This window comes from Pinus tabuliformis, chromosome 4_1 (assembly GCF_031772625.1).
Source record: "Pinus tabuliformis cultivar Carrire ecotype Pingquan chromosome 4_1, CPIR1, whole genome shotgun sequence".
Taxonomy (NCBI): Eukaryota; Viridiplantae; Streptophyta; class Pinopsida; order Pinales; family Pinaceae; genus Pinus; species Pinus tabuliformis.
In genome coordinates this window covers 48,365,829-48,387,268 of record NC_142303.1, presented here as the reverse complement: position 1 = coordinate 48,387,268, position 21,440 = coordinate 48,365,829, and the positions used below count along the sequence as shown (strand labels likewise).

General features: G+C 39.1%; 1 protein-coding gene across 1 annotated transcript in view; it reads right to left on the bottom strand.

Annotated features, from left to right (window-relative positions):
* Positions 1-16,182, bottom strand: part of LOC149174105 (neutral/alkaline invertase 1, mitochondrial-like) — a 51,502-nt gene extending 35,320 nt beyond the window's left edge. The window contains exons 1-3 of the mRNA XM_089419170.1: positions 15,021-16,182; positions 14,460-14,625; positions 14,078-14,289 (exon numbers count right to left, since the gene is read on the bottom strand). Coding sequence (XP_089275296.1) covers positions 14,078-14,289; positions 14,460-14,625; positions 15,021-15,737 — 1,095 coding nt within the window. The 5' untranslated portion in view covers positions 15,738-16,182. The remainder of the gene's footprint in view (positions 1-14,077; positions 14,290-14,459; positions 14,626-15,020) is intronic.
* Positions 16,183-21,440: the final 5,258 nt, after the last annotated feature.

Genomic DNA, 21,440 nt, shown 5'->3' with positions numbered 1-21,440 from the left:
AGAGACACAAGATGTGGCGGCTAGCCAGGGACAAACCCCAATGTGGGGAAACCCTTTGATCAATTCTTCTTTAATCTTCAATAGTTCAGCAGAGAGAAATAGTACAATTCAAAATTCTGTAATTTTATAACAGCAACAGCAAACCCTAAATCAGCAAAGTCAAAAGTGGTCAAAACAGCCCCAGATTGACTTCTAGTCAACTTGAAGAACTCAGTCTTCAACAGTTATTTTCAGTAGCCCAAAACAGTCCACAATAATCAGTCTAAGACTCTAAACAACAATCAAAAGTTCAGCGATCTGCGGTCAGCCCTAACCAGTCAACGCAGCCCCTAAAAGTCAAGGCAGGCCTTCCCTTGGTCAACGCTCCATAAAACAGTCCAACATTTGGTCAACGCAACCCTAGAACCCAGAAAGTCAATGCTGCCCTAGTTTGTCCTTCTTGCACGTGTGAGAGAAGTTGCCCTAATTCATCCTTCTTACTTGCCTAATCAGGTGAGGAGAGAGAAGATGAGTTGAGATGAGATCAGTTGATAATGAATCGACCTCACTTGTACTTATATGATTTGTTGGGCATGTGCGCCACACATTTAGCTGATGGTTGACCTTGACAATTTGTCAAGGATATACAAATAAATTCATATCTCCATAAATATTTGTCAGAATCGAATGATCTTTAGATCAATCCTACACCTCTCGACAAGAGGAATCTAAGAAAAATATCAACTGCCATAAATAAGGTGACCCACATGGAGTTTGGCCCTAGGTTGCCAATTTTAACACTCCCTCTCAACTAGGGAGAACTCCATCTGCTAATCCGTCTTACCATCAGTCCTATCCCTGCCATCAAATGTACTGCTTGGCTCTACTTTGCTGAACTATGAAGAAGAAGAAATGATCGAGGATGTATCATACCACCCTCCACTAACCCAAAGTCAATCTCAGAGTGTATCATACCACTCTCACTGATCCCAGATCAATATCATTCATCCTAGATCAATGGAGGTCATCCTAGCATAGGGAGTACGATAGATACTACGATGCGTCCATCGATAGTACTACTAATGGTCCCTAACCCCATTTCCCTACTCATTTATCACATGAGATGTACTTCCCATGAGTCCCAGACTGCATGGGTAGGATGCCTCAACAGGAGAACTAATCATCCTGTCCACGGGAGAACGAATCATCTTGTCCAATAGTCTCCACGAGAGAACTAATCATCCTGGCTCACAGGAGAACTAATCATTATGTCCCACAGTGGCCACGGGGTGTCATAGGGGAAGGTTGAACCTTTCACCCTGTACTTAGCGCACCACCAGGGGAGGGTGAGTCGCCATGTGGTCGCATGTCACTCCAAGAAGTAACCTGCGCCCCCCTGGAGCTCCCAGAGCTCAATGTATGCATCATAAACAACCCTCATAAGAGGGTCTCTCAATGACACCAAGTCGTTCTCGAAAAGTCAAGAATTTGACCTTTCCCAGGGGCTTCGTCAAAATGTCGGTGACCTGTTCATCTGTACTGATATGTTGGAGCCTTATTACTCCCTGCTGCACCATATCCCGGGTATAGTGGTACCTGATATCAATATGCTTGGAGCAATCATGAAATACAGGATTCTCTGATAAGCGAATCTCGCTCTGGTTGTCACACGGGATCACAGTAGTATCAAATGTAAATCCAAACAGCTCACTGAAGAGCTTCCGCAACCAGACCGCCTCACAGGAGGCCATACTAGCAACAATGTACTCTGCCTCGGCAATGCTCAAAGTCACCGACTTCTGCTTCCTGCTCATCCAGGACATCAAGGCAAATCCCAAAGAGAAGCAACACCTGGAAGTGCTCTTTCGGTCCACCACACTGCCTACCCAATCAACATCGGTATATCCATGTAGTCTCACAGTCCCGACAGTGTATCTCAACCCATGAGTGATTGTGCCACGAAGATATCTCAACAGATTCTTGGCACCGATCCAATGTGTGTGGTGAGGCTCAACCATATGTTGACTCAATGTGTTGACTGCAAAGCATATATCCGGACGGGTGTTCACTAAGAACATCAATGCTCCGATGAGTTGACGATACTCAGTAGCATTTTGTAAAACAGGTCCGGCAGCACTACCGCTTAACTTCTTGAAGTCAAGCTCCATCGGGGTAGTCACGAGCTTGAAGTCCACCATACCAAATCTCTCCAATATCTTCACCACAGATGCTCCTTGAGATAGGAAAATCTCCCCTGGTTTTTGCCAAACTTCCAATCTTAGGAAGTAGTGCATCAGTCCTAGGTCCTTCATCTCGAACTCGGAAGCCAACTCCTCCTTACATTTGAGAATGGGGGGGTCTGCACCTGTCGGAAAGAGGTCGTCAATGTACAGCACCAATATGAGAGGCTTGTCATCTTCAACCTTAAAGTAAAGGTTAGGGTCGGCTTCACTCCTAGTGAATCCCAGCTTCATCAAGTAGGCTATCGATCCTCTCATACCATGCTCAGGGTGCTTGCTTCAGCCCATAGAGGGCTTTCTTCGACCTGCACAGGTGAGATTCCCGATCATGAATCTCAAATCCTTCGGGTTGTTCCACATAAACTTCCTCTTTGATCGAACCATGCAAGAATGCAGTCTTGTCATCCATCTGCTGTAGGATCCATCTTTGCGAAGCAGCAAGGGCTATGATTGATCGGATGGTGGTGTGTCGGGCAATAGGTGCAAATATCTCGTCATAGTCTATTCCTTCCTTATGAGAGAACCCACGAGCGACAAAACGAGCCTTATACTTTTCAGCGCTTCCATCAACTCCATGCTTTATCTTGTAAAGCCATTTCGAAGTGACAACGGCTTTTTCCTGGGGTCTGGGGGCCACATCCCAAACATCGTTTTTCAAGATGGACTCATATTCCTCAGTCATAGCATCCTTCCAGACTTTATGCTTGACAGCTTCTCCAAATAATGAAGGCTCATTTTGGATGATCGTGCTCATGATGGTCAAGTATCCCTGATACCTGGCCGACTTCTTACTTTCCCGAAAAGTCCCTTTGCATGCAATATGTCCTTCAGCATCATCAAGTGTCCCCCTAAGCCATGAAGGCCTCTTCCTAGAAGAGGAAGGCTCTTGCGGAGGGGGATCAATAGGATCCATAGGTTCTTCCACATCGAGCATCGTCTGATCTTCCTTTTCCTCTGGTTTCCTGGTGTAAGCTTCTTTAGATTCCCTTAGAGTGGAAAGATTGTCAACTTTGCTAAGAGCCATATCTTCGTCAAAGGTGACATCATGGCTAATCTCGACTTCCCTTTGACCAGCCACATAGATTCTATAGCCCTTAGTATTTTCACTATAGCCCACGAAGATTCCTTTCTTTCCAGATGCACCCAATTTATTCCTTTTCTCTTTCGGCACATGAAAATATATAGGAGTTCCAAAAATTCTAAAATGAGATACATCATGTTTCTTACCAGTGAACATCTCTTCGGGAGTCTTCGAACCCAATGCTTGATGAGGGCATCGGTTTTACACATATACGGCGGTATTCGCAGCTTCGGCCCATAGAAACTTCAGAAGTCTTTGATCATGGAGCATAGCACAGAGAGCTTTCACAATCATATGATTCTTCCTTTCCGCCACACCATTTTGCTCAGGAGTATATGGTGTGTAGTCTCCCTCTTAATGCCAACCTCTTTGCAAAAGTCATGGAACTCATTGGATTCAAACTCGGTCCCATTATCGGTCCTTAAGATCTTGATCTTCTTTTCGGTTTGATTCTCAATCAAGGCTTTGAAGTGACGAAACCAAGAGAACACTTCATCCTTCTTTTTCAAGAAGCATATCCAAGTCTTGCGAGAATAATCATTTGTAAAAGTGAGCTAATATAAATATCCTCCCAAGGAGTTCACAGGCATCATACCAGATATGTCTGAGTGAACCAACTGCAATATATCAGAGGTCTTGCTTTGGCTTGAGGGGAATGGTCCCCTTTTGAGCTTTCCTTCGGCACATCCCGGACATACACCTTCTTGCTCTAATTTGAACTCGGGCATCTCGGTCACCATTTTTCTCACATCAGGTAGAGCTTTATAATGAAGGTGAGCAAACCTCCGATGCCATAGTTCAAACAGAAGGGATGTGTCACAAGACATGACACCCAGCGGACTTCCTCTGACCTGATATAATGAATCAACTCGAAACCCAAGAGTGAAAGCATCTTTAAAGTTCTTTTTCCATACACGTACCTTGCCATCGATGAAGGCCACCTTGTAGCCTTTGTCTTCCATTGCCGAAATGGACACCAAGTTCTTTTTGAGATCAGGTACATATAGGACTTCTTGTAAATGAATTGTATTTCCCTGATTCAATTGAAGAGTGACATTCCCTACGCCTTTCACAGGATATTTTGAGTTGTCCCCAAGAACAATTTCCAGGTTGGTCTCCTTCTCTATCAGATTAGAGAGAGCTTCTTTGTAACCAGTGAAGTGCCTTGAGGCACCACTATCAATAAGCCAATTTCCCAGTGAGTTTGGGGGAGCAATAGTAGAGAGGGCCGCTGGTAGATAATATTCATCTTGCTTATTGTTAACAACGTTAGATTCATACCTAGAGTTTCTTGCCTTCTTGAAGGGTTGACCTCTTCCTTGATTTCCAACATTCCTTTTACCTCTACCATTGGACCTGCCATTCCTTTGATTGCCTTGAGAGTGATTTTGGTCATCGTCATGGTGTAAGTCCCTTTTATCAAGGAACTCCCTTGCATAGTGGCCCATTTTGTTGCAATTGTAACATCGTCCTTTTCTTCCACCTTTCGGTCAGGCCTTTCCTTTGGATTTAGCCCCATAATGGTTTCTTCTTTTAGCATGAGAAGAAAAGGCAGAGGGATTGCCTTTAAGTGCGGGCATTTCTTGCTCTTCCATCCTTGTTTCTTCTTGAATGCATCTTGCCATCAATTCCTCAAATCCAGGAATTACATTATTGTTGAGAAGAGTAGTCCTGAATATATACCATTCAGGTGGCAACCCTCCGAGAGTTGTGACAGTCATTTCCCTATCAGGTACTACTTCCCCAATAAATAGGAGATCATCTCAATGATCCTTAAGAAATATGCTTGCATACTCTCATCTTTGCCCTTCTTAATTTCCTTCAGCTTATTTCTAAGGAACAAAACTTGATTTGCATCATTAACTTTGAATAAACTCACCAGTCTATCGTAGATTTCCTTGGAGGAGGTCAGCTCGGAAACACAGGCCACCAAGCACTTGTCGATAGAGTCCCAAATGATCTTCTTTGCTTTGACTTCTCCCCTGGTCCACTTGTTCTTAGCAGCAATGGATGCATTTGATGGAGGCTCAACAATTCTGCCTCTCACATGGTCCAACATTTCCTGCTCTTCCAATGTTAGATCGAGAGACATCTTCCATCCGTGATAGTCAAACTTCTCACGGAGTTTTTCTTCAGCAGGGAAGTGTGCTGGGGGACCCATGACTTCTTTGAGATTGCTTCAACAGCCTTCGGTGATTGCTCTAGCTCTTGCTCTTGCTTGGGCTTTGTCTTCACCTCACCTCTGATACAATGTTAGATTATGGTATGTTCTATGCTTAAAGCAATTTACTTCAAATCTTTTTATTATCCATTGTTTAGCAATCACATAAACATAAAGTAAAGTGCAGATAGAACATTAAACGATCGACAGAAAACAAGCCAAGAAAAGAGACACAAGATGTGGCGACTGGCCAGGGACAAGCCCCAATGTGGGGAAACCCTTTGATCAATTCTTCTTTAATCTTCAATAGTTCAGCAGAGAGAAATAGTACAATTCAAAATTCTGTAATTTGATAAAAGCAACATCAAACCCTAAATCAGCGAAGTCAAACTTGGTCAAAACAGCCTCGGATTGACTTCTAGTCAACTTGAAGAACTCGGTCTTCAACAACTATTTTTAGTAGCCCAAAACAGTCCACAATAATTAGTCAAAACAGCAGTCAAAAGTTCAGCAATCTGCAGTCAGCCCTAACCAGTCACGCTGGTCAAATTTTAGGTCAACGCAACCCCTAAAAATTCAGCGTGTGTCTTCCCTTGGTCAATGCTCCATAAAACAATCCAGCATTTGGTCAACGCAGCCCTAGAACCCAAAAAGTCAACGCTGCCCTAATTCAGTCAACGTTGCCCTAGTTCATCCTCCTTCTTGCACGTGTGAGAGAAGTTGCCCTAATTCGTCCTTCTTGCTTGCCCAATCAGACGAGGAGAGAGAAGATGAGTTGATAATGAATCAACCTCACTTGTACTTATATGATTTGCTAGGCATGTGTGCCACACATTTAGTTGCTAGCCAACCTTGACAATTTGTCAACTAAATACAAATAAATTCATATCTCCATAAATACTTGTCAGAATCGGATGATATTTAGATCAATCCTACACCTCTCGACAACAAGAATTTAGGAAAAATATCAGCTACCATAAATAAGGTGACCCACATGGAGTTTGGCCCTAGTTGCCAATTTTAACAAAAATGAACTTGATGCAGCAAAGTACCTCACAAGAGCCACCATCATCCAACAAAGTAGTTGAAGACAAAGGTAAAGTAGTGATAGATATAGAGCAGATTGAAGACAGAGATATTCAGACATAGCTAAGGAGACCTACAACCAGAGCCATGGCTAAGGGACGGCAAGCAAAAAATCCCTCTCCTCCTCAAACCCTAAAAACCTTTGATGACTCCATAGCAGTTGAAATTGAAGAGAACAACGAATATTGGCTTGAGAAGGTAAATGTGCACTTGGAGAAGCTGTTGAAAAAGGAAAATAGAGACACCACCATGCAGAGGCATATGGCAAGGCACTATTATGCAAGAAACATGATTTCTAGGGTTAAGGTCAAAAATATGAAGAAGAAACTCAAGAAGATCCTAAGCAAGCTCAAGAAGAGGGACAATCTGGATCTACTAGTTGAGGCATCCTTAGTTGTTTGAGCCATGACAAAAAAATGCAAAAGGAGAGAAGTTTGGGCAAACTTTGACAATTTTGTAGATTTTTTTGGTCATACAAGCAATACTAGTGCATTGAAACGCAGCGTGCCCATGCTGCACTTTTTCCCAAGACCTCCAAACGACAAATGGAAAACATGTATAGGTGTCTTATGGTTAGTATATCTCAGAAATCTACTTTTGGTGTCTTGTAAGCTCATGGATTTGCAAGAAAAGGTCGAAAACCACTAAAATTTCACCTTTCTACCACTATTTTTGGTCACATGTTGCGCTTCTAGAGTAGTTGTGGCAAATTGAGTTTTAAGTGGTCTTGGAGAAGTGTTTTTGTTGATTTCAAGCTCCAGCGATATAGAGGACATCCCCAGCTACTAGTACCAATCTTTAGTTCATCTTTACGATGCACCAAATTCGTTCAATTAGCCTTCAAACTTTCGCTACGCTTCTATGCCTGCACGCTGCGCTTCTGCAAGTTTCATTGCGCTTCTGTAGAAGAGGCATGTTTCTGAGTTTTCATGGTCAAGAGTCAGCTTTGGTCGATGTAATTAGTCTTTTTACGATTTTACATGATGTAATTAAATATTCTAGTGATGGTTAGAGTGAATATCTTGTAATTAAATGCCTTCAAAGTCATATTCAAATCAGTTAGTGTAAAGAAGGAAAGTGGTTTCTTACTACTCATGATGTGACAGTGGTTAGGAAATCAGTTCCTAGGAAGCAGGATTTGACCCCTGAGAGGGGGGATATTGTTTTGCATATATATGTAGTGAGAATGAACTCATAGAGGGGTTGGATTCTTGAAGCTCAGCTCTTGGACTAGTGTACTAGACATTTTTGCAGAAATAAATGCAGTTGCAACTATTTTTATGGGATTCTTGTGATGTGGTTTGTGGCACTGTTTTTCTCCAGTTTTCTTTATGCATTTGATGATTAAGTATTTCCAGCATCCATCTATATTCTTCTGGTGATTATCTCTTAAGTTTTAAAGCAGATTTCATGATCCATATGCTCTATTTGTATGAGAATTTCATATAAGTGTTTTTTCTTCTAAGCAAATGAATTCATACCTATATGCTCATTTTGCTTCTTCTTTTCCCCTCATCACACTACAATGACAAATCCACTTTGTGCCATTGATTACATCTACCTTGCCCCATCTAATCTCTGCAATTGATCATTTGGGATACTTGACCTAGTTCTCAAACCTAGTGTTTTTGTCCAGCAAACACTAAAATCAAACCCTCCTGTGCCAAATACCTAGCCTAAAATCCATATATTCTCCAATCACTTCCATTGGCTGTGAGGTTGTTTTAGAGAGAGAGCCCTCTCTGATTTGGCAGGGCTAGCTGCCAAGTCCAAAGTAGTCTGAGGTTACCTTATTGGCTTCCTTTCTCAGCCTTGGGAAACTGAGGAGTACTAACAGGTCGCATCCATATCCTATCCAAACAAACCCAAAAGTAACTTCCATATCCAAATCATCTCACATGTAGCCATGCTTGTTGCCATGTATTATGCCTCTACAAAACTCAATGCAACCAACCTCTGCTTCATGTTGAACCAGGAAATAGGTCCTGAACTTAAGCTAAAGAAGCAACCTGAAGTACTCTTTTTGTCCACTGAGCATCCCACCCAATCAACATTTGTATAACCTGTAAGCCTCACTCCATCTCCTCGCTCATACTGCTACCCAAACTCCACAATGCCTCGTAGATATCTGAGTACATGTTTCATAGCAATCCAATGGACTCTCCTTGAGTCCACCATAAACCGAATAAGTGTTTATTGCAAAACAGATATCTAGCCTAATGTTGACTAAATACATAAGCAAGTCAAACAACTGGCGATACAATGTGGGGTCAACAGCCTCTAACTCTGAAGCATCCACCTTCCTCCAATTTGTGACCATAGGCGTAGACACGGGCCTACAGTCCAACATCCCAAATCTCTTCAAGATCTCCACAATGTACTTCCCTTGACTAAGAAATACTACCCCTCTCTCTATTGCGCTTCCAAACCAAGGAAGTGCATTAAACGCAATTCCTTCATGTCAAACACAACAATAAGGTTTCTCTTATAGTCAGCAATGAGCTCCTCACTCCCTGTCACGAACAAATCATCAACATAAAGCACCAATATAAGAGACTCCTCCCCTACCAATGTGTAGTAAAGGTTGGGATCGACCTCACTCTTCTCGAAGCCCATCTCCTACAAGTAGTTATCTATCCTTGAGTACCATGCCTAAGGCACTTGTTTGAGCCCGTAGAGTGCTTTTTTCAACCTACAAACATGGGAATCCCCCCCATGCACCTCAAACCCCTCAGGCTGCTCGATGTAGGCAATCTTGACATCCGTCTTAAGCACCCACTATAGAGATAACAGCCTGAACTGAGGTATATCTGGCTACAAGGGCAAATGTCTCCTCATAGTCAACCCCATCTTGCTGCAAGAACCCCTTAACGACGAAGCACACCTTGAACTTCTCAAGGCTCCCATCAGCAGTGTGTTGAATCTTGTACATCCATCGTGATCCAACCACCCTCTTGCCATGGCACTACCTCCCAGACATCATTCTTCATGATGGAGGCATATTTCTCCACCATGGCATCCTACCAAACTTGTTGATCAACAGCCTCCTGATAGCTAGAAAGCTTTGCATCTATCAGCACCATCATATGCCATGCAGCCAATGTATCTTTGTGATGGTCTGCTATCCCTAGTAGGCCTCTTAGGGGGGCCCACATCCTTGACATCTCTCAGGGTTTGTAAGGCCTACCTAGGCCACCCCCTGCCTGATGTGGAAGGCTCATCCTGTGGAACAAGATCTCCCTGCTCCTCCTTGCTCCCTGAATAGCTTGCGTACCAATACCAGTACCTATACATATGCCTATACCCTATACCTGTGGATCTGGATCATTTTTTTTCTCCTCCTATCCCTACGAGTCCTAACCTCCTACATATGTTGTATCATCATCTTGTGTGGACTTCCTGAAAGTCCTCTCCTCCTCAAACTGTACATCCCTACGCACCACCGTCTTCCTAAGCATTGGTACGTATACACAGTAGGCTTTGGAAGTCTCAATGTATCCAACAAAGATCCCCTTTTTTGTAGTCGATTACAACTTGATTCTCTTCTCAAAAGGAACATGACAATACACTAAACACCCAAATATAATGAAGTGTCGCACATCTAGTGTCTTGCTTGTGTATGCCTCCTCAAGGGTCATCCTTCCCAAAAACTCATGGAGACTCTTGTTTTGAATGTACACTGCATTATTGCAAGCCTCGACACACAAAAACATGGGCAGCCCCTAATCATGCAACATGGCCTATGCAACCCCAACTATAGCGCTATTCTTCCTCTTCGCTACTCTAATCTACTAAGGATTATAAGGAACAATCAACTCCTTTTTGATCCCCAAGCTCGCATAGAACTCAATTAAGGCATTCGAGGTGTACTCACCACCATTTTCTAATCACAACACCTGAATCTTTCTCCCCATCTGATTCTTCACAAGAGCTTTGAACTCTTGAAATCTATCAAAGACCTCGTCCTTGGTTTTAAGAAAATAAATCCAAGTCTTCCCGAAGTAGTCATCAGTAAATGTGACATAGTAACTGCATCCATTGAAGGATGTGGAAGACGTAGGACCACATACATCTGAATGTATAAGATCCAACACACACTTGGATCTGCTGTCACTGTGTGGAAAAATTGTCTTGCCATATTTTCCCATATTGCAACCTTTGCATGGGTCATGCCTCTCTACACTAAACTTTGGTAGTCATGTCACTATATGGCTAACCACATTAAGCGCTCCATGACGAAGATGTGCCATCCTCCTATGCCATAGCTCCCCCAAATCACAAATTGTGTTCACCAATGCTCTCGCTGGCTCAAATTGCAATCTGTACAGCTTGCCCCTACGCACACCAATCACCTTTGCGCCCTTGGGTTGGATGTAGGATTTTCCTTTGTAGAAGGTTACCACATACCCCCCATCCTCCAAGGTTGATACTGACAAAAGGTTCTCGGTTAATCCAAGAACATTGAGCACCTCTGTCACTTTGAGGGGTTTGTGTGACTCACACTGAAACATGATAGTATCATGGCTTACTGCCTTGTACTTTGCATCATTGCCCAGCACAATATGGAGATCAATGTCCTCCACCCTCAACCTGCTAAAGAACTCGTGCACCCCTGTCATATGGCATGAGGCACCACTATCTATGTACCACACTCTTGTGGTTACTAAACTCGATAAACATGCAATGAGGTTGAATTCTTCCTCAAATTTGCTAGAGAATTATTTAATCTCTGCTAAGGCCGCACTTATGACTTGGTCTTCTTCTAGTTGTTGTTGGGAATTGACTCGCAAAATGCCCCATCTTGTGATAGGAAAAACACTTCGTTTTACTAAAGTCCACGTCCTTCTTTACCTTGGAGGTTGCCCTACGACTACTAGAGCCCTTCTTCTTGGACTTGCTCTTGCGTACTGGGCACTTCACAAATAAAATGCATAGTAGAAACAATAGGAACAACAATCACACAATTTTACCTTGGAAACCCACAAAAGGGAAAACCAACAACGAGTTTATTATTATTGGCTCAGGAAGATATGAAATTTTCTTACATAAATTACAATGTTTCACGAGAGAAATTCCCATAGAAAATACACAATTATTATGGCCTCCCCAAACCCTACAAAAATCAAACTCTATGCAGTGCTTGCCTCACCCTGTGTGTGGTCTGCATTGGTTTGCACATGCCACCCGCGTCACTCGGCTATGGCTTGCATCATTGTTCGTATAGCCTGTGTCACCCAGTTGATATTGCCATGTTTCACTTGGCTTAGCTACTGATAATTCTCTCGATAAATTCCTTCGTCTTCCACCAAGTCATTCTCTCTCTCAACAAATCGATCTACCCAATTCACCTTGTCTCAATAATGTGCCTTCACGTCATGGATATGGCTTATATCAAAATCCCTTGAGCCTCCTAATCAAACCCTAGTGCTTCAAAGAGACGGAGGGTTGAGATCATCCCTCATCTGATGTCTTGAAATCAATGGCTCAAATTAGATCTTGATCACCTAAATTATTTATCTCCATAACCTTTAGACTTTGGAGTCTTTTGCATGCAATGTGCACTCCTCAAAATCACTTTGGAGGCCAAAAGGTTGATACTATTACCAGATTTGGACAATCGGATGTTGCAACTAAATGCAAAGGGATGTCACAGCATCTTTCAAGCTATTATACAACCTACTATGGACTTCTATTGGGATGGCAATGCATCTTCAGTTTTTCTGACCACAACATCCTCGTTAGGTATCAAACTCTATGTTACACTAATGTGTTTAGTACAATTGGTTGTATTACTTTTTGGAATAAGTGGTTTGGGTTCAAATCTTGCTCTCTATTCTTCAAGTGCTTATTCATAAAATGCACCTGTCTGTTTTTTGTATGCACTCCTCAAAAATCTCTTTGTAGGCCAAAAATTCATACCGTTACCAGATTTGGGCAATCTGATATTGCAACTAAATGCAAAGGCACGTTTTCGCATCTTTCAAGCTATTATACAACCTACTTTGGACTTCTATTAAGGTGGCAATGCATCTTTTTGGTTTTTCAGACAACATCATCGTTGTTAGGATTAGACTCTATGTAAATGAACTGTCTTGTGCATATGCTCATGATCCTGTAAAACTGTGATATTTGTAAAAAGACCACTTATGAAAGAAGGACCTAATCACTCTTATTAGTATCTTGATTCTTAAGCTTTAAGTTTGGGTTTTTTCCAATTTATTTGTAGAAAATAGATGTTCCCCCCCACCCCCCCCCTCATGTGTATCCCTTATCATATTCAATACAATCAACATGTTACTAGTGTTTATAGGACATGTTTTCTTCCATTCTTTGAATTGGCAAGTAGAATCCATCCTCGGGTATGGATTAGTTGCCCCACTCTTTTCCTTACTTTGGCTCTTAATTCTGTTCCTCTACATTTTCTATTTTGCATTGCACCAATACAGTGGTAGTTCCATTTTGAGTACAGAAACACTGCAACTTAGTTACTATCAAACCACATTGCCAACTACGCTACCATAAAACTAAAATAGAACGCAAAAATTGCTGCAAAACAGAATAATCATCCCCCCAAAAAAAGGCCACTAATATCAACCACTGAGCAATGTGCTAAAATAGGGCACCTACCAAACAGCCTTTTCCTTCAAGATACATGTGCTTTTAGAACAAGCTATCTCAAAAAAGGTGCTTGTCATGAGCCTAACTAACGGTGGTGGTTACTTTATTAATACATCGCGAGTGGAGAGTCTCTTCACGCATTCAATATAATAGACATTGTAATAGAACATCACTTCATCGGCTTATTCAATAGTATTCTGCATATAAAATTTTCATCTCCCTTTTGTGATAGTTCACATCAGTGTTCAAGGCTATCAAGGAGAATCTTCATGAACAAGACATTAGCCTAGGAGAGATTTCAAGTTAGTCGAAGAGTATATCTGTGAAGCTATTAAAGAAATCCTTTTGAATAGGCCATTTCTAAATTTTGATAAAGATGCTCCGTGAGAATTTTGAAACCATAGATCTTGTGCTTATTAGCAGAGTCTGCAGGCTAATCTGGCCATTTTTGGAGCATGCAGCCTATTTATACAATCTAATGAAATCCATTCAGCTTTATTTACTATATGATATTATGATCCACTTCAACGGCAAAATCTGGCAACAAAAATCATAATAGAGGCAATGTCCCTGTTCTCATAATCAGCAAATTCCCTTTTTGGATGAGGGGCACAAAGTAGGAGCTGCATCCCATCAAAATCCCAATTTTATTTGGAAGGTGTCGAAACTCAAAAGCTTGCTCAGTTTGGATGCAAACCAAAAGGTCAAGAAACAAAAAAACTTAGTTTGTACTTAAAATGAAACATTACCAGAACAACAATGAAATCTCTTTTCAAGGGGGTGTTCTTTGCTGAGGATGAAGGAGAAAGATGCAGTCTTTCCCATTGGATATGTTATTACTGTGAATAGCTTCAAATAAAATGGGAACTTCGTGAAATCGAGAATGACCAACCCACCAACAACTCAGAGTACCTGAATTTCAAGAGGGTGTCCATGAATGCCCATGCGCCGATCAATCATACAGGAACCGTCAGTTACTAGTAAAGTTGGGAACATGTCAAACCCATCTGCTAAACATAGCTTTAAAATCAATTTAATGCCTGTTTGAACATCCACTCTCTCCTGGAGGGCAAAATCTCCCGTTATCTTTCCATAAGACCTCAATAAGATAATCCACCAGAGTCCTGTCAAAAAAACATGCTATTTGAGATGCCTACTTACAAAACATATGATCAGGATTACACCAAAGAAGAAAACATGAGAAGTATCACGAGTGTTGATAGTAGATACGTAAAATTTCATTTAAATTGTTTGGCTGCAGAGTATCTTGAATGAACTTTATCAGAATGTTTACCAGAATCAACAGGAGCGACACGGCCTATTGCTGACTCTCCAAAATCAGGATCCAACACTTCCTCGACCGCTTGATTGTTGCCATCAAGAGGGACAGTCCTAACCTTAACACTGGCTGGCATCAATCCCTGCCCAGGGCTGTAACAGTCCACAGTCCTTTCCCAGCTCTGATATTACAAAATAATATGAAGTCATAAGTCAGAAGTTTCGTCGAGGTACTTTTCTATCTTCAAATCAACATATAGTAAACAAATGCACTGTTACTCTATTAAAACACGTATAATAATACTAGCTAACGGGTAATTAGATTCACAACAGAAATATCAGCCAATCAAAGCCAAAGCATACTAATGATAGGAGTGCAGAATAAATAACCTTCAACTATATTGCAAAGAAATTAATAATAGGGCATGAAATGTAAATAAAGACATCCGGAACATATATCTGTATAGAACCTTTATCCTTCCCATAATAGTAAGGACAAAAGGATAACCCATAACACAGAAGAAATAAAAGACAACCAATACTCAGAGGGTTCCAAACTTGCTAATTAGAAAAGCACCTGCAATTGAAGTGTGTGGAGAAGGAAATTCCTCACAATCTCTGTCTCTCCCCTGAGCATAAATGCAAGGGCAGAAGGAACAAAATCCCTTATGAACACCTGATCATAGTTAAGGGGAATCGTATCAGATGGATCGTTTGCAGCAACAGTCCCAATTGGGCTTCCACAATAATTCACAACCGCGGCTCTTAGAAGATTCCATGCTTCTTTCTCTAGCGCCGATTCCTTTTCCTCCTTTGTAACCGATGTAGCAGGAGACAGAGACTCTGTCAACCCAACATTGGTGAAATTTTCTTCTTCGATCCTCTCTACTTCAAGAGGATTTACACTAGTAACATATATTCTCTCCGGCCTCGCACACTCAATTTTAGGCCCAATTGTGGTAGAAGATATGCAAGATTCTTCTTCCGAGGTTTTGATGGCAACGGCAGACAAAGGCCCCGCATTAGGGTTCTTGATTTCGGAATCCTCCTGCAAGAATTCGGCACTCGTCGCAAAATCTGACAATGCCCTTCTATGGATTTTGGGCATACTTGAACACCTTTTGAAAGCAACGTGTCTGAACCATGACGATCTGTGGAAGGATCCACATGATACGGTTAAGATTTTTAAAGATGAGATGTATGAGGGTTTCCTTTGTGCTGCAAAAGAGCATCGATTTAGCAATCGACAGCAGGGCTGTGCTGCTAATGTTCCCAACGAACTGCTTGGACTCATAATTAACGGCGATTTTTCACAGCGATGTCTATGTCTGCCGGAAATAGAGGGATTATCATACACAGTACTAGATCCAGATCTGGAGAGAAAGTTTGTATAACCTAAATAACGAATATCGACTTTACGGAAAACTTTGAGCTTTAGAGAGGCCAGATTGTACCTCCCAAATACCACCCAATGAACGAAATTCTCAGACCCTTCGTGCCTAGCAGGAATCTTAAACTTATTTTCAGATAGACAGAGATATCAATCAAGATCAATGGCCGACGCACGAAAAAATAATGGTTGAATCCCAAAACCAGCCAAAACCCACAGATAAATTGATCTTATGCAAAACACATCACGTCCCAACCAATCGAATAGCGCACGTTAAATGAATGAGAGATTAAACTGTAGGATACGCCACAGCCACAAGCTGAACACGGTCGGACGGACAAAACAAATCCACTCGGTGAGTAACTGAGAGAGCGAAATATCTTACACATGGACGGCGGAACGGTTGAACTTTGTCCACGAAAATAAAGTCAAACTCGGCCGTGCCTTCCGAAAGCCGCGTCCACGTACTTCCAAGAAACTTCGCCAACGTGTTGGACGTTTATTGCAATTATGTTCAAATAAATACAGTCCTTCACATCTTTTTAAAAAATATAATCATTTTTACTTTACCTCAATTCTTGTCTCGCAAGCAAATTTGTAAAGAAGTTTTTGTAAAAAGTAGGTAAAAGAATAGGGTAAAAAAAAGAATTATTAAATTAAAGAAATTAAATCTACTTGTGATTTATATCAAAAAGAGTTTATTAGAGCTAGTATTTTATGGAGGGCAAAGGTTCTTATCGCTGAATTAAGGACCAATTCACATCAATTTGACGGTGGAAAAGGCCTAAAGAAGATTGAGAAGAATGGTGTATACATTTTGCACATCTGGAACTGTGGAATCTTGCACGTTTAGAACTGTGGAATGGAAAAACATTTCATTTTGGAATGTGATGCATTCAAAGACATCACAGAAAGTTATGAGAACATGTTAGCATCAGTTTCTGAGCATTGTCTTTTTAGCAAGGAGATTGTTGGAAGGTTGGGTCAGCGCATCATCAATTTGAATCGGAAAAAGATTGAATTGCCAAAAGCGAAAAACAAGGAACTAATGGTCTCATAGACTAAAGATTGAATTGCCAAAAGCGAAAAACAAGGAACTAATAGTCTCATAGACTAAAGATTGAATTGCCAAAATCCAAAAACAAGGAACTAATGGTCTCATATACTATTTTTAATCTAGTGAACCTTAAAATATCATTTCATTTCTTTTGATTATAGTTTTTATTGTTGTAATGTAAATTGTTGCAGTGTAAAGTTTTATTGATTTTTTTAATCAAAATTTGGAAATAACTTTTTTTAATTATAGTTTTTTGTTACTTAAAATATTTTTAATCTGGTGAACCTTAAAATATCATTTCATTTCTTTTGATTATAGTTTTTATTGTTGTAATGTAAATTGTTGCAGTGTAAAGTTTTATTGATTTTTTTTAATCAAAATTTGGAAATAATTTTTTTTTAATTATAGTTTTTTGTTACTTAAAATATGCTCTTAAATTAAATAGGAGACCATAAGACTTCCTAAGCTAGCTTTAAATTCCAGCCAAAACCACCCAAACGGGGTTTGTATAAAGACACCACTGCCTGGTTAAACCATTGGGAGATCAACGAGAATGTTGCATTGCAAAACATTAATAACATTAAAAATATTGTTACTTCTAAGTTCAAAGAAAAAATATGGTGTGAGAAAGATTTAGCAGCTACAAGAAAATTAAGATATTATAAGGAGGTCATCAACCCCACCCTAGAAGATCAAAAGTATCTCTATTTTAACTAGCTCAAAGAAGAAAATTAATATAACCAAGATTAGAATGAACTCTCATGAGCTCCATAGTGAAACGGGTAGTTGGGCAGTTCCTAAAACACCATGGATGGAAAGGTTCTGCCATCTCTGTGAGAATACGAACATCGAGGATGAAAATCACTTCCTTTTAGAGTGCCCTGCCTACAACCACATTAGATCTCAGTTTCAAAATCTTTGTTGCAATACTGACCTCCGTAGCCTTTTAGGTTGTCTAAATTACAGTGAGATTAGGAGGCTTCTCTCCAAGCTTTTTGAGCATAGGAATAAAATCTTAAATCAAACTAAATAATTCGTTTTTTTAAGTCCGATAAACCAAAGTTTGGTCTCAATGGACATTCTTTATCATGATCATCAATAAAATAAAATAAAATAATAGGAGATTCAAATTATATAGATTTTATAATTTTAACGAATTTTTACATAACTTTAAATAAAATTGGAAAAAATATATAACAAAAAACCATTATAATATTTTATTTGTTTTAATTTACTATTTAGAATTTAATAACAAAATTATATTTTAATTGTAATTAAAAAAAAATAGTTATAATTTTATATTAGTAAAATATTTTAAAATAAATTCAATATTTTAAAATATGATGATGATGATGATGATGGTTAACGTCCACTGAGACCAAATAATGGTCTATCGGACCTAAAGAAACAAATTATCTATTTTGATTTAAGATTTTATTCCTATGCTCAAAAAGTTTGGAGAGAAGCCTCCCGAGCTCACTATAATTTTGACATTGTAAAAGGCTAGGAAGGTCAGTATTGTAACAAAGATTGTGAAACTGAGATCTAATGTGGTTATACGCGGGGCACTCTAAGAGGAAGTGGTTTTCATCCTCGATGTTCCTATTCTCACATATATGGCAGATTCTTTCTGTCCATGGCGTTTTAGGAACTGCCCAACGACCTATTTCACTATGGAGCTCATGAGAATTCGTTTTAATCTTTGCTATATTAATTTTCTTCTTTGAGCTAGTTAAAATAGAGAGATACTTTTGATCTTCTAGGGTGGGGTTGATGACCTTCTTATAATAACTTAATTTTCTTTTAGCCACTAAGTCTTTCTCACACCACATTTTTCTTTGAACTTAGAAGTAACAATATCTTTAATGTTATTTATGTTTTGCAATGCATCATTTTCGTTGATCTCCCAATAGTTTACCCAGGCCCTTGTGTCTTTATGCCACCCTCGATTGAGCCTTAGGTGGTTTTGGCTAGAATTTAAAGCTAGCTTAGGAAGTCTATGATCGTCTATGTTACTGATTTTGTACTTGTACAATAGAAACCTAAGCATAACTAGGCTCTCAATAGGGGAAAGACCTGCTTCTATAAGGAGAATAGGATAGGGTGTATTACTTTTAATTTTCAGGTTATAAGTTATAAAACGCTTCTGGATTTGCTCAATCTTTCTCCATGATTCTCTGGAGATGCTGCAACCCCAAACCTCACAGCCATATAAGATAACAGGAGTGACTAAAGTTTCAAAGAGGAACTTCTTTTTATCCCACATTACAAGGTTTGCTATTTTACAATTATTTTCAAGACCAAAGTAAGCTTTCCACCCCCCTTTAATCCTTTTCTCAATGCTATGGTTCCAGTTGAACTTGTGATGAATATCAATTCCTAGGTACTTGTAAGAATACACTTCCTCCAAGTTATTATTGTCATACATAAAATTAGCATAAGTGTCCTTCTTGGATTTGATAATCATAACTTTTGTTTTGTCAGTGTTAACAGTCATACCCATGGTAGAGCAGAAATCCTTAAGAAGCCTGAGTTGCTTATTAAGATCAGATGGGCACCTTGCCAAAAGAACAATATCGTCAACATAAAGAAGAAGGATGACGACTATCCCAGCTAAGATCGTGTCATCACATCCTGCTTCCTCTAAATAGCCTTCGAGCTTATCGATGTAAATGCCAAATAGGGTAGGGGAGAGGGGGCAACCTTGTTTAACTCCGATGTTACACTTAATATCTTTCGACCACCCTTCATTGCTCTTTAGCTTGGCAATTACATTCTCGTATAACCTTATAGCGGCAGCTCTCAATTCAAGAGGAACCTTTAGCTCTTCTAATCTATTCCAAAGATTGTATCTAGGAACCGTATCGAAAGCCTTTCTAAAATCCACAAAGCAACGAAATAAATTAAATATTTATTTTTAATATATTATTAGAGAGATTGTGTAATTTTTTATTTAAAAATGGTTACGATAAACCATTTAAAATGTAATATCAATGTAAAACGAAGCCAATAAGGTGAATATGACTGTAGAATAGGGTGTGAAAATGCAACGAGGGAGGTTAGTGTCGGATAACGTCATCATTTAAAAAAAAATATTTTAATAAATGTTTTTTTTAATAAACATGTGTTATTCCTCGGACCTCGGCGATTTTCTCAATAAACCTTCTAGATGTGAATTTTTACCGAAAGACTAAATAAAGTTTTTCACAAGGTGTCCACTTTCCACTATCATTCATTTTGGTCTCTACGCCCGAAAAAATTATTTGCCTTTATCCGAGTATATATGAAGGAAGAAATTAACCACATATTCGATGTAACGTTAAAATGAGTATTTTGCCAACAAAAATAATGTGACGTGTCATCTTATCGTTTGGGAGTAATTTTTCCAAATTCTAAAACAAAAGAAACAATCCATTTTATATTGTTTGTCGCACATGATGGCCCCATGGAAAATACTTATGTGGAATGGGTTCTTTTCCTACCTCTAAGCCATCAATTCTCCTTCCAAACAATCGCATGTATATACCCAAACAACATAAATTAACTATCTTATAACATTCATATAGTTCTATATTCAAACATCATAAAATGATGGTAGAAATGCGAAAATTATATAATATATGTTTTATAACGAAGTAACATGGAAGGAGAGTGTAAATGTAATATATCTACACATGTTTTTATAATCCACAAATATGGAAATAACATTGAAGTATAACATTATATGTATATTTTTTTCCAATGTCATCTTTAATGTAGTCTTTTTAAATAAGTATATGGTGTTTAGTCTTTATTGTGCTACTTGGATTAAGCCTTTGTCTTATCTATTATTCAATTTTTCAGTTGATTTTCTCTTAATTATGTTTTGTGATGCTATAATTTAAGTGATTTTATATTTATAGGGAATTAAAGAATATAAATTTATTTTTAACTAATTTAGATTTATTTTAATTTTGGATTTATCAAGTATTTAGAGGTATTATATATTTTTGAACACTAAAAGAAGTTAATATTAAGATATTTGATTCCTCTCAGTACTTGGTAGATCCAAAGTTCGGATAGATGGTTTAATTTCCCCCTTTAAATAGATTATATTCCACATGAGTACAATGGGTTAATTCCAAAGTTCGGATAGATCTAGACTGGTTTAATTTCCTCCTTTAATAGATTATATTCCACATTAATATCATGAGTGAATACCATTTAAATAGATTATATTCCACATGAGTACGATGGGTTAATACCATTGGTTCTCAATTCCATGAGCCAATACCCTTGGTCATTTTTATTTTTATTATTATTTTATTTTTATAGGGTTTTTTTTATTTTGTTATTTTATTTTAACCTAGTTATTATTATTTTAATTTTATAAGGTTATTTTTAATTTGTTATTTTATTTTAACCTAGTTATTTTATGTAATTTGACTTCGTCAAAATTAAAAACATTACATTACAACATCTCTACCATTATGGGCTTAAGAGTGTCTCTTAGCGCAATGAAAGAAGTGGATTTAATTGTTTCATCTTTAAGGTTCTAAAGTGATTTTATG